Below are 13,897 nucleotides of genomic sequence, written 5' to 3' on the forward strand. Positions count from 1 at the left end.
TTATTTCATTGGTTACTATGATATAAAATTGTATAGCATATTGTATTATTGTATTGGCAACCTTCAGTCTCGAAAGACTATGGTATCGCGCTCTGAAAGGTGGTTCTGGCACAGCGTCTAGTGTGGCTGAAAAGGCCAATCCGGGAGTGACAATCCCTTCCACACCGGGAGCAAGTGCAGTCTGTCCCTGGTCTGTCTCCCTGGCTATGGGCCTTCCTTCTTTGCCTCTTAGCCTCAGACTGTTGGCCAAGTGTCTCTTCAAACTGGGAAAGGCCACGCTGCACAGCCTGCCTCCAAGCGGGCCGCTCAGAGGCCAGGGTTTCCCACTTGTTGAGGTCCATCCCTAAGGCCTTCAGATCCCTCTTGCAGATGTCCTTGTATGTATAGCATAATGCATTTAAAAAACTGAATACAGGTCCAATTTTCCCATCCCAAAAAACATACACACCAACACTTAGAAGATACAGGTAAGGACAACTAAAACTGTTTGAAATGTTGGAGCATCTTCCATGTGAAAAGAAAACTTAAAAGGTTGGGGTTTTGGGGAAAATATGTCAAACATTTTAAAAATTGTGACAATAATTGGAAAGAAACGTTTTCACCGTCATTTTCTCTCTGTAATGTTCTTTGGATTAGATCACTTTTAAAAGAGCCAAATTCATGGAAAGTAAATCTTTCAATGGTTATTAGCTAAAATAGCTATAAATGGAGCCACCTTACTCTGAAGCAATATACATCTAATTACAGACTATGAGAATAGACAAGATAACTCTTTTCATCCTTTACTTGTGTCCTTCCCAGGGCCAAATAGCTGGTCACCAAAACTATGAGTCTATGGGCTCAAATAGACAAACAAAACCTCATACAAATATTTTTGAAACCCACAAAGTCAGTATAAAAGCATCAGTCTAAAAGTCAAGTTTCACTTATCTGGTACAATCATTCAGAAGGTATACAAAACAAAACAGGTTCAGTTGCTGTTTAAAAACAATATAAGAGTGAACTTGCCATATCTACCTTGGGAGAGAATTCCATAGATATGGTGCCATGCTGAAAAGGCCCTGTCACTTGTGTCTATCAGCCAGCTCTGTTAAAGTCTGGCCAAAAAGCAGGGCAAATAAAGCTGATCACACTCAGGCAGGGAGTACTGGTCTTTGAGATAACTTGGTGGATATCTGCAGATCCCTTAATCAACTATGTCAGTGGTGTATAGATGTCAGTGGGGACGTTTCGAGCACTTTAATGAATTATCAAATTACAGTGCAATCATATCTTGTGCTGGAACAGGCAGGCCAAGAGGCCTGAGCTGTATCCAGTACACGATAGGGCACCAAAGTGGCTCAGCCAGAGGTAAGGGGAAACTCTTCCCCTTACCCCAGGTAAGCCACTGCAGCCCCAATGGGTCTCCTTGGACTTGTGCCACCTCCAGAGGTGGCATAAGTCAGAGGAGATCGGAGCGGCTTGAAGCTGTTCCGCGCTGCTCAGGAACAGGCGTTGGGATCTGGCATAACTGCTGGGTCCCAGTCCCGCCTCCTGCCAGCCCCAAGGACCACCCTCTGCCCATCCTCCCCCTGCCCCAGAATGGCTCCATCCCATCTCCTGCCCACCCCCAGAGCCTGCTTGGCCCACCCTTCGGCCCCTCAGCCCACCCCTCGGCCAAGCTTGGCTGGCTCAAGGCTCCTTCTCCAAGTCAGCACGGAGGCTGGATTCAGCTTCTGCGGGCTGGTGCACATCCAAGCACTGGCCCAGCCGACTCACAGGGAGACACAAATGTGCTTTACGGCACATTTGTGACCCTCCTGGGCTGGCACAAGGGACTTGCGCCGGCCCATCCCCAGGTCAGGATTGTACACTTAATTAGTTAACTTGTTCAAGCAACTGCTTCTTTGTACACCATGTGCAGTGTTTGTATGAATTAGCGCATAATAAATTTGACAAAAGTGTGTGTACATTTTCTTGAGATGCCCTGTAGGAATAATATAACTATTTCACTGGTCCCCAACAGCACTCTGATGGCCACATTCTGCACTAACTGCAGCTTCCAAACGGCCTTCAGATGTAGCACCATGCAGATAGCATTGCAGGACACAACTACGAGCATATGTCACTGCAGCCAGATTCAGCCAGATCGCAGATATTTTTGTGCACCGGCTGATCTAGTCAAGAATGCTCCTGGCCACAGCTGTCACCTTATCACAGCTGTGACAAAGCTTTGGATCTAGGAGAACCCCCAAACTTGAATACTTGCTGTTTTATATAAAATAACTCAATTCAAGACCAAACACCTTCAGCTAGATCAACAGAATTCCTAACTAACAGAACTTGTGGCTTGGTCCAATTTAAGTTTCTGCTTGTTCCCCTCATCTAGATCAGAACTGCTTTTAAACACTGCCTCACAATTTCTACTCGCTTCTTAGGATCCAAACGTGAATAATGTATGTTATCAACATTCTGTGGACACTTCAGCCCAACTTCCAGATCACCTCCCCCACTGGTTTCATGTAGACATTTTAAATAAGACTAGGGAACAAAATGGAACCTTGTGGTGCCCCATAGGCTAAGTCATGAGCAGTAATCCCTTAGCACTACCTTCTGGGATCTAGCCAATTGAATTAATGGAGCCACTATAAATTGGTGGCTCTCAGTTCCACCCAGCAAATTAAGGGGGGGGGGGGTGGATACCATGACCAAATACCATGACCAATGGTTTGAAAGGCTCCTCTTCCAGTGCAGGTTGGCTCCTCTCCCAGTACAGGGTGGGAAAGCATTTATCAGAGTGTCCAGGGCAGTTTCCTCAGTGGAAATCCTCAATGGATACCAGATTGAAATGGATCCAGATAATCAGCTCCATTGTGAACCACCTGAAGTTAACAAGTTACTATATGCTCCAGTTACTCTACTCTTTCAATTGCTGTCATTATTTATTGGGTGCATATATTATAATCTCATGGGAAAAACCTAATGGATAGACCAAAATTATATTTTGATAGCAAAGAATGTTGAATAGTGTCTTTCACAATAAGCAAATTGTGTAGGGATGTGTAGGGATCAATTGTGCAGAGATGAATTACTTCATATTACACAGAAGTCGGTCATTTCCATTTACAAAAAAATTATTTGTTCAAAATTTAAGAAAATGTATATCTTTACTTTTACATGAATAATTTCTTAATTATGATGGTGATAAAAGGTAACACTTTTTATCTGCATGTAGACGTCAACCTGTGAGTCCTCCTCCACCTCCAAGGCCTATTTCTCCACCACATACCTATGGTTATATTTCTGGACCTCTTGTATCAGATATGGATACTGATGCACCAGAAGAAGAGGAGGATGAAGCAGACATAGAAGTTGCCAAGATGCAAAACAGAAGACTCCTTTTGCGAGGCCTTGAACAAACACCTGCTTCAAGTGTGGGAGATCTAGAAAGCTCTGTAACAGGTTCCATGATCAATGGCTGGGGTTCAGCCTCAGAAGACGACAACATTTCAAGTGGACGATCTAGTGTTAGCTCTTCTGATGGATCCTTTTTTACAGATGCAGATTTTGCACAGGCTGTGGCGGCAGCAGCAGAATACGCAGGTCTTAAAGTAGCAAGGCGTCAAATGCAGGATGCTGTGGGAGGTAAATTTAATTGTTAAGAATATCTCTCAGATGTATGACTGTCATCAGATCTCCTCAGTGAGAATTATTGTTCCTATGTGAATCCTGTGAATGCACTAAAGTTACATATCTAAAGAGATATAAAGATACATAAAGGTTTTAGGGCACTCCTTAAACCACACATAAATCTGCAATCAGGTGACATAGCACTGTAACATATTTTGGGGTAGTGTAGGGACCTGGCGTGCCAGCAGACAGGCTGGAGCGTTCTTGCACGCGCCATTAGAGCAACAAAGGCCTTCCAGAGCAGGTAAGCATGGGCAGGGATGGAACGGGGTAGGGGAAGGTGGAACCGGGAGGAAACAGAGTGAGTAGTGGATGGATCAGGGCCAGGAGGTGCCAGAATCAGCAGTGCATGCCAAATGCCAATCCCCTTCCCAGGTCCGTTCCACCTGTATCAATCATTGTGGACTTGCACCAGTGATATACCTGATGCATGTCCAAGTTGACCCATTGCAGCTGTTGGGGCTGACCCCAGGGCAAGGGGATGAATGTCAAAAATCCCCCATGGGATGCAGCATAGCCCAAGCTGGCACCGCTGCATCAGCACTTGGGGATTTAGGTTGGACTGAGCTGGATCTCATTCCCAGTCTGAAATGTAGGATTTTGTAGCTGTACTGAGATTGCAGATGAATAGTCCAAACTTTATGTAAAATCAAAATTACGGGCAGAACTCAATTATCCGCAGACCTGTCCCTCAGTGCACCCATTACAAGTACTATACCTTTTATTTTCGTAGTCATTCTTGCAGCATGAGTGCTTCTTTCTTTACATTCTGCTAATCTGAATAATTGAAATGCAGGCAATGAGCCTGAATGCTAGAGGACAACTAACTGAATGTTAACAGGTAGCAGGAACTCCTGCTTCCTGTTAATGTTCAGTTGGTTTCCTCTCTGTAACATGCAGTTTATTACCTGCACATTCTGTTTCTCAGTTTATCAAAATGAAAAGGAAGAAACACTCGCCCTGCAAGCACAACTACGAAAATAAATGGTACTTGTAATGGGCCATGGGGGGGGGGTTGTGGGGGGCACTGTTTATATAGTGTTCCCCCTTATCTGCAGCTTCCAGTATCCAAGGGGGGCTAGGAATGTATTCTCAGTTGTTCATAAGTTGAGGCTTAAATAAGTTCATAAGTTGAACCTGCCTGTTTATAAGTTACATAAGTTGGGAGTGCCTCGATTTGGGATCACAAAAATATTTACTTTTCCTTTGTGAGCCTTACAGGGCAATCCTAACTTGCGCTGGAACAGGCAGGCCTGCGCTGCATCCAGCACAGGTTTGGGGCGTCTGTGGCTCAGCCAGGGGCAAGGGGAAACTTTTCGCCTTACCCCAGGGAGAACAGTGGCCCCAATGAATCTACTCGGAACTGCGCCACCTCAGGAGGTGGCACGGAGCTGAACAGAACGGAGCAGCCTGGAGCCGCTTTGCACTGCCCGAGGAATGGGGCTAGGATCCAGCATAACTGCCAGGTCCTGGCCCTGCCTCCCACTCCCTGCCCACCCTCAGGAACCGCTCCCTACCCACCCTCCTCCCACCCCTAAACACCTCTTCCCTACCCTCCCCATGTCCCCCTCCCAGACCCTGCATTGGCAGAGCTTGGCCGATACATACTCACGCGCTGCTGCCACTGCAGAGGCTGGGTCCGGCCTCTGTGAGCCAGCAGACCTCCATGCGCTGGTGCAGCTTACTTGCACAGAGGTGCAAACGCACCTTAAAGCAGGTTTGTGACCCTCCCAGGCCGGCGCAAGGGACTTATTGATATAAACCAGGGGTGCCCAAACTCCCACCCAGGGACTGCTTGTGGCCCTTGGGGACCTCCAGTCTGGCCCGCAGGGAGCCCCTAGTCTCCAATTAGCCTCTAGCCCTCTGGAGACTTGCTGGAGCCCGGCGCTACTGTTTGACCTCTTGCATGAGCTGTGGGGCGAGGGCTCCCTCCACTGCTTGCTGTTTTACATCTGTGAAGCAGCAGCAGTAGCAAAGGCCGGCCTTGTTTTGTGCAAGGGCTTTTATAGGCCTTGAGCTATTGCACTTCATTCATTCATATAAGTTCCATCTCTAATATATTCATTTACATAAATTTATTCAAATTTTAAATGTAAATTATTTTTTTCCTGGCCCTTGACATAGTGTCAGAGAGATGATGTGGCCCTCCCGCCAGAAAGTTTGGACACCCCTGATATAAATGAAAGCTGGCTAAGAATATGAGTGATTTGAACAATATCCACCCATCTAGACAAGCCTTACTCTTGAGAAGTCCAGTTAACTGACCCAACAAGGATGCAGAGGACCTTTTGATTTTACTTTTGGCCCTTCTCCTATACCTGTTTGTTTTCATGTTTGGCTAGACTTTAATCTCACTCAGAAACATAAAATTCCAGGATGAAAAGAGAATTGCTGCTCCAGAAACAGGCAACAAATTGAAATGTATTTTGTTTTTCTTTCTAGGTCGTAGACATTACCATGCTTCACACTGCCCCAGACCCACGAGTCCCATATCTACTGATAGCAACATGAGTGCTGCTGTAATACAGAAGGTTCGACCCACCAAAAAGCAAAAGCACCAGCAAGGACATCTGCGAAGAGATGTCTACACAGATGGTAAATCTCTTTAGACGCACACTCTTCTAGTGAAGCTGCACCATTTCTGCAGACATTATATTAAGTGACAAAAGTACTTGGCTGGTGCTTCCTGTTAAGATGCTCATTTAACGTAACACATTGTAAGCATCATAGTTTTTAATCTGTACCGGATCCTCTTCTATACACATACATAACGATTGCATTTGTTTTCCATAATACCCTAATCAGCAATTGACTATCACTATTTTTGAGACCAGACACTGCAAATGGGCACAACATTTGAAAAATGTGAAAAATAATGCATGCATGAGATTAAAATCTTCATTAAAATAAATCCTCCATGGTGTCATTTTTCCCATCACAGAAACAATTTAACATTCAAATAGCAGGCAGCGAAATCATTGAATTTTAATCCTAACCATAGTATTGTTCCAAGTGGTTACTTTGTGCACCAAAAGGCAAAATCTAATCATCTCCTCTCATGCCTTCACACACAATATCGACTCCTGCTGAAAAGGTAATGCTTGTATTCTCTGGGGAGTATAGAAGGATAATGCAAACATTGTGATGTTGTCTAGAGAGAGCCTTTAATGAAAATACCTCAGGAGGGCCAGCTTTTATTAAACCACCACCTTTCAGTTTTATAAAACAACCAAAGGACTTTGTTGGAAATTCATGTAAGATATATTCCCATAGACTTACCCATCTCTTCAAGTTTTCTAAATTTGCTAAAGGGGGGGGGGAGCATGACAGAGGCATCAGTCCCCCACCTTCTGGTGCTCAACAACAATCTGATTAGGACTTTCATTACCAGTCAGAAAATTTTGAAAGTGGGGCATCATTTGCCATTATCATATGAAAGCCTAATATTATAGATACTTATCCAGGGTTACAAGAAGGGGTTTTCAAGCCACTTCTCCCTGTGATTCCTGCCACTTGACAGAAAAATTTAATACAAAGCGCACAGCATGATGAGCAAAAGTAATTTTGCAATGAGTGGTTGTCCATGCCATTATCTGTACTTTATTCTGAGTATTTTCTCTCAGTAGCATCTATCTGATATTAGACTACGTTAAATACTAGCATGACACAATGCACCTGGGCCTCTTGGCTTTTGCCCAGGCCCCCTTTGTCACTGAAACTGAATTGTGAGAATATTATCTGATTTCAAGAGGTTATTAAAGCAGTTTTCTTCGTTCTTGTGTGTGTGTGTGGATGGAGAATACAATGTGTAAATCCCAAAACTATACCAGCAATTTTATATTTATGGAACCCCTGTGATGGCATTTTGCAAGAATTTATAGATGGCTTTGTAGCTTTTACCAGTTTTAAGTGAGAGCCCCTCAGTGAAAAATCTTAATAAGCAGCAAACTTTGATATGAAAACATCTGTACTAGTTAAAATACCAAAAAGGAAATCCTGTTTGTAGCTCTGTGGTCATTCCCCCCCCCCCCCAATCTAGAAATAAAGAGTTGCCTTTGTTGGCAATTTTGTCTTACAATTTTTTATGCCAAGTTAAACTACACAGCACTGTCATTTGAAACTGCAGCTGCTCTGACAAAAATATTACATTCTGTATTCTCAAGCTATATTCTCAAGCTTATTTTTGCACATTTTCTAATTAGACATGAATTTCCTTGAACCTATGCATTATAATTAATGTGGCCTAGAACTGGTTATATAGACAGCAGGCAGTTATTGCTCTAATATTTGCAATAGTAATAAAAACTGGTTCAAAGGTTGTGTGTGAACATTAATTCTTCAAATCCAATTATATGATTAAGTTTGGAATCTCCTGAAAGTTATAACCATGTCATTGCTAACGTGCATACAGAGAGAAAAATCATACCTGTATAGAATACGCTATGTGAACTTTCCTTTTGGAAAGAATAATGTAGGTGTATGAAACAGCACTTATTCTAGATACCTAAGGTTTTTCTTGCATTTAATGATGTGGTGTGACTTGTTTCTTTTATGGTGCTTTCTTCTGCTTCTTTTCTGGTCCTTAATGAATTGATGCATTGGTCTGAGGGAGAAGAAAGCAACTTCACTGTGTTGGAATGTTTTATAAGACTGCTTTTAGGAGGGGATGCTAATTACTTTTAACATGTGCATTTACTTCTGAGCACAGAAACATTTGCAAATATTCTTTCATTTATGCATCCATCTCCTAGGCTTCTGTGATGCCTTTCAAAGACAGTAGTATTGAAGAACTTTCAACTTATGACTGCAACAGTTATAAATCTTTGGAAGCAGCTTTGCAGAATCATTTACATCAGGGGTGCCCAAACCCCGGCATGCGGGCCACTTGCAGCCCGCTGCGGGTCTACGTCTGGCCCCCAGGGGGTCCCCCCACCTCCAATGGGCACTCAGCCCTCACCCCAGCCCCCGCTGGCCTGCTGCGTGAGCTCAGCACCTTGCTTTCCCTCACTGCTGCTGAGCTCAGTGGCAGCGAAGGAAAGACAAGCCCAGCACGTGCGCAGGGCCTTTTATAGTGGGAAGGTAATGTGAGACTTGCAGGTCTCACGTTATTTCCCACTATAAAAGACCCTGCGCACTTACCTGCTGGTCTCTTTTTTCTTGCCCATGGGCTGGGCTAGTTTCCTTCCAGCCCCAAGTGTCAGGCTGCAGTGTATTTGCGTAACTATGGAATTTAGCACAACACGTTTTTTTCTTAATCATGCAGGGTCACGTGAATACATAGGCTCCACCTTTAATTCCATTTTGTCATCATGGAGGGGTGCCCTGGCACCAAAACATCATAGCCTGTCTGAGTAAAAACATGGCATCCAGAGCTCCATCTTAGTAAAAAAAAAAAAATTAATAAAAAATGAAAATGATCCTCCCCCCCTTAGACCTCAGATCAGTTTCTGCCTTTCCTCTGCTTTTTAATTCCAGCTTGGAGTACAATTTCTTCACTGTTCCAGGACTTATAGCTGCCCTCAATATGGTAGTTTCCTCCTGGGATGTCAAACCATTGGTAAAGCAGGTACTTTTACTTCTCTCATGGATTCTGACAGTGCAGAGTCAGATGGCAGAGAGAACAGAGTGGCCCAAGTCTGTCCCAGTATTAAGGCACATTAACAGTTGTAGTTTGGATGGGTCTTTTAAAATTCAAGAAGGACAGACTGACACATCTCAGATCTGTTCGGTTTCTAATCACAGTAGCACAATATCAATATACTTTTATTGCAGACATCATGGGTCAGGAGGTGCATTATAGGTACTTCAAATCAGAACTGACATGCAAGAAACAGCTAGGGCAGTTAGAATCTTACTCTTTTCAAAGAACCTAGTACAAAGCATACTAGAAAACATGTAATAAATGCACTTCTCCCTTTTAACAATCTTGCCTGACCTATTTACATATTTGAAAAGTGGATCTAAACTATAGGTTTTGAAGTCTCCTTTTATTATTTCATATACAGTTCTCTTTGAACTGTGGCTATTTGCATTTGATCTATCACTTATCGCAAAGTCTTAAAATGTTACATACAAGTCAGCAGAGTGAAAATATTTCAGGATTCGCTATGCTAGCTGGGTTAGTGACAAAACCAGGGTTCACACTGGAGGTTTCATTGAGTCTTGGGGGCACTTTCAAGTTCAAGAGGTGTGTGATCTTCCACATACTTTTGAATATAAAATGAAGCATATCCAGTTAGGAAATTAGAACCATTTATGAACCTGAAATTATACAGTGCTTTACAGTGTTTGGGTGGATGACAACCTTGATATAATCATAGACTTGAGAAGCTATTTGTAATGAGCAAATTTTAAATTTCCTTTGATGGAACCAGCCATTACATTTGAAATATTTTTAAATAATTATTTGTGCTTCCCTACTTCATTATTAAATGCCTGGTTGGCTTGATTTCCTTCCCTCTTGATAATTTTCCTGTGGTTCCTCTACCCTCTCGTTTAGAGTGGCGCTGAAAATTACAATCACGCTATTTAAAAGCACCTACAGAAGATTTTCCCTGTAGGACATGCTATAAAATTGCATTCGCTAATTGTTTTCCTTTAAGCAGGCAACAATGCAGCAGTGATATGCAGACATGTATAAATGAAATAGTTGAACACAGCTGACCTTTTCTAGTTACCTCTGAGTTCCATATATTGGTTTGATGTCACTCAGTGATTTATTTTTTATTTCTCACCATGGAGACCTCCATTTTCTTTTTTAATAACTAAGTGTGCCAGTTTGCAGAAGATGAAGCAGATTGATTCTGGATTTTCTCTGTGATTTGAGCTGTTAAATAAATACCGCAGGGGTGAAATAGTGTTGACCTCTGAAAAGTTTCCTTTTTTGATTTGAAGGATTCCTCTCAGCAAGGAATGGTGTGTTGTAATGAAAGTTTCTCTACCTTCTCTGCAGGTTGTGATAAAGCTTTCTGGAAAGAGCATATCATTTGGCAGTCATTACTGGCATGTGCAAAACCACATTTTTAACAAAATGTTTCAACAGGGAGTTACTTTTCCTTTAAATACCATGCATGTCAGTATTCATTTTTCAGAATCCCCAATATACACCTGGTTATATATTTTAGGTTGAAAAACATGGAATTGCATGGTTACCTACTTTTTAAATGTTTGATTTAGGGAACTACACTGCTGCTGAGGTTATAAAAGTGATATACCACCTTGAACCACCTAATGGGACCTAGTAGTGTTTTCCGCTTTGCCAGCATGATTATTTTACTAGCTGACACAAAACCAATAAGTCTTGACTCAGAATTCTGTGTGTACTTGTATGTGGTCACTGAGTTCTTGTGTGATTCTGGGCTGTCTGTTCATTGAACCAAAAAGAGATATGTGCATATAGGACAATGTGCATTCAGACTCCCTCTATTGCAATAAACAGCCAAATTCTTCTAGGTGGGGAGCACTCCTGCACCAATTGATACTTCCTAATTTGAAGTATGTCATCAGTTATACATCTTCAGCACAACATAACAATAAGGCTCTTTTGCAACCAATAACCAATATAGATACAGCCTAATCCAATGCACATTTACTCAGAAGTCCTCCTTTGTTCACTGGAGCTTACTTCCAGGTGCATAGGATTGTAGCATTTAACGGATTCAGAATTCTAGAACAAGTAGGGATGTGATTATTGGAAAGTTATTTCTGAACAAATGATATTTTTAAATATTGTTAATGAAACTGAGGCTTGTTGTCCACTAAAATAAGAAGATTTCTATCCTGTTTTGCAAAAGTAAACAAAGTAGTACAATAAAAAATCACAGTAAGCATAGTAATCTTTTTGGGCCTTTTAAAGAGCCAGGATCCACTTTTGCTTCAGTATACAGCAGGGGTGACCAAACTTTTTGACAGGAGGGCCACATCATCTCTCTGACACTGTGTTGGGGGCCAGGAAAAAAAAAAGAATTAATTACATTTCAAATTTGAATAAATTTACATAAATGAATATATTAGAGATGGAACTTGAATGAATGAATGAAGGTCTTGCAATAGCTCAAGGCCAATAAAGGCCTTGCACAAAGCAAGGCTAGCCTTTCCTTTAGTGCTGCTGCTGCATCACAGACGTGAAACAGCAAGGAATGGAGGGAGCCCTCATCCCACAGCTCATGCAAGAGGTCGAACAATTGCCCTTATGCTGAGAGCAGCTGTGTTGGGGCAGTACAGGCTCCAGTAGATCTCCAGAGAGGCTCTTTGGAGACTGGGGACTCTCCACGGGCCGCATTGGGAGTTCTCGAAGGCCATAAGTGGCCCCCAGGCCACGGCCACAACCCTGGTCTACAGCATGGGACACATGAAAGTTGGCCTAGCACAGTGACTAGAAGACTGAGCTGGAAATCACAACTCCTCTGCTATAAATCTTGCCACTGCCATGTGGCAGTAACTCACTTAGCTCCCAGCTGCAATATAGTGATAATGCTTATGGGGTTGTTGTAGAAGTTCTATGAACATTTGAAAGCACTATGCAAATACTGAGATATGTTTTGATTTTGTATACTGCGCTATGTATTTCTAATTCTTAGCGTGATCAGCTGCAAAGGACACATCCTGTACATTTAGTGGCTGTATAAAAGAGATTTGACAACAGTAGCTCCTTATGTAAAAGTGAGAAATTACATATAGTGGAGTTCACTCTTCAGCATAATAATGAACTCTTTGCTCTTTTGTATTGATCACTTTTCCCATGTGTGTTAATCTGTCCTTTATTACTGTCTTTCAGTTTGTCTTTAAACAGCAACCAAAATGATGGTGGTGCTATCAGTGCAACCTGGCTTAGATTGGTATGCAATGTATGTATGAGTCCCAACCTCATAGCTGAAGACTCTGGCACATTGTCTTACCAACATATTGCTTTCAGCCAAAAATTCCAGATTAGTAAAATTCTAAATTCTAAAAACTGAGAAAGTCAAAACATTATGTATGAAATCATTATTCTCCAAGCTGTAGCTGATCCTCCATTCAGTGGCTTCAGTGGCTCATAGAACAGACTGAAAGTGACTGCATTGCAATATACTCATTCTTGGGAGTAGGTGCCATTGAATATAATGATACTTTTAAAAATAGACATATGTAGGATTGCACTGTAAAAGTTTGATCTCAGAGACTAGGCAGTTCTGGTTCTGGTCAGTATCTGAGTGAGTGATTGCCAAATGTTGTGCTTTTCTTGGAGGAACCATGGCATACAAATGGGATGTAACTTAACTGACCTCTGCCAGTTTTGGCTTTCTGCTATGACCTCCAGTCACTATGACCCCACACCTACTGGTGATGTTGTCCTTGTCCCTTTGGTACTGGTTTATATTTAAAAATGTGCCAGTACCACATATATTGCTACAACACATTTAAACATATTGTAGCAACAGGATTGGACTGCCCATCACAATAACTAATTTCACTGAAAGCTGCCCGATATTGGATTACACCAGTAGTTCCTTTTGATCATATAGACGAGTTCATCTGCTGTGTCAACACAGACTGGCAGTGACTTTCCAAGGTTTCAGGTATAATTTTTTTCTGCCTTGAGGTGCCAGGGAACTTCTGTTTGCAAAGCAAATGCTCTACCACTGAGGCATGGCAATTTCTGAGCTGGCTTGACTTTGCAATGAATTCTGCTTTCTCTTGGAGAATTGGCTCTCATGTAGCTATTGCCAACTTTTTAGAAATTGACTAGAGAGGAATAAAGGAACAGGTTCACATCCCTTCATATGTTCATGCCTAGCTGCATATAAGTTGCACCTGGATGTTGTAGATCAGGTGGAAAAGACCCATGTGATTGGCCTTGCTCATATGGTTGCAGTATTCAATGTGCAGCAATAATATTGAAGAACACTGTGGAAAGTATCTTGGGGGGCGTACACATGGGTGCACATGAAGGAAGCAAAGTGAATCATCATGAGGAAGAATTTACAAGAATGTTCAGACATAGGATGGGGTTGACAATGTGGCACAAATAGTTCAAATAGGAATTTCAATTTTTTAATGGTTTAGGACAGCAGTTCTCAAATTCTCATGGAGAGTTTGAACCACTGTAAGTCTTGGTGGGGCGGGGGGGGCAGGCAGCAATGCGATCCCCAGGATTGTGTTGCTAAGAGGGGCGCAGGGACTGGACTTTACTTACACAAAGCCGGAAGTGGAGCACGATCACTTACTTTCTGGAGGCTGGGGAGCCCTG

General features: G+C 42.4%; 1 protein-coding gene across 4 annotated transcripts in view; it reads left to right on the forward strand.

Moving 5' to 3' along the window:
• ROBO1 (roundabout guidance receptor 1) overlaps positions 1 to 13,897 on the forward strand; it is a 699,165-nt gene that overhangs the window by 671,204 nt on the left and 14,064 nt on the right. For all 4 annotated transcript variants that reach the window (XM_066622672.1, XM_066622669.1, XM_066622671.1 and 1 more), the window contains 2 exons: positions 3,215 to 3,624; positions 6,112 to 6,264. In XM_066622672.1, coding sequence (XP_066478769.1) covers positions 3,215 to 3,624; positions 6,112 to 6,264 — 563 coding nt within the window. The remainder of the gene's footprint in view (positions 1 to 3,214; positions 3,625 to 6,111; positions 6,265 to 13,897) is intronic.

Source organism: Tiliqua scincoides, chromosome 3 (genome assembly GCF_035046505.1).
Source record: "Tiliqua scincoides isolate rTilSci1 chromosome 3, rTilSci1.hap2, whole genome shotgun sequence".
NCBI lineage: Eukaryota > Metazoa > Chordata > Lepidosauria > Squamata > Scincidae > Tiliqua > Tiliqua scincoides.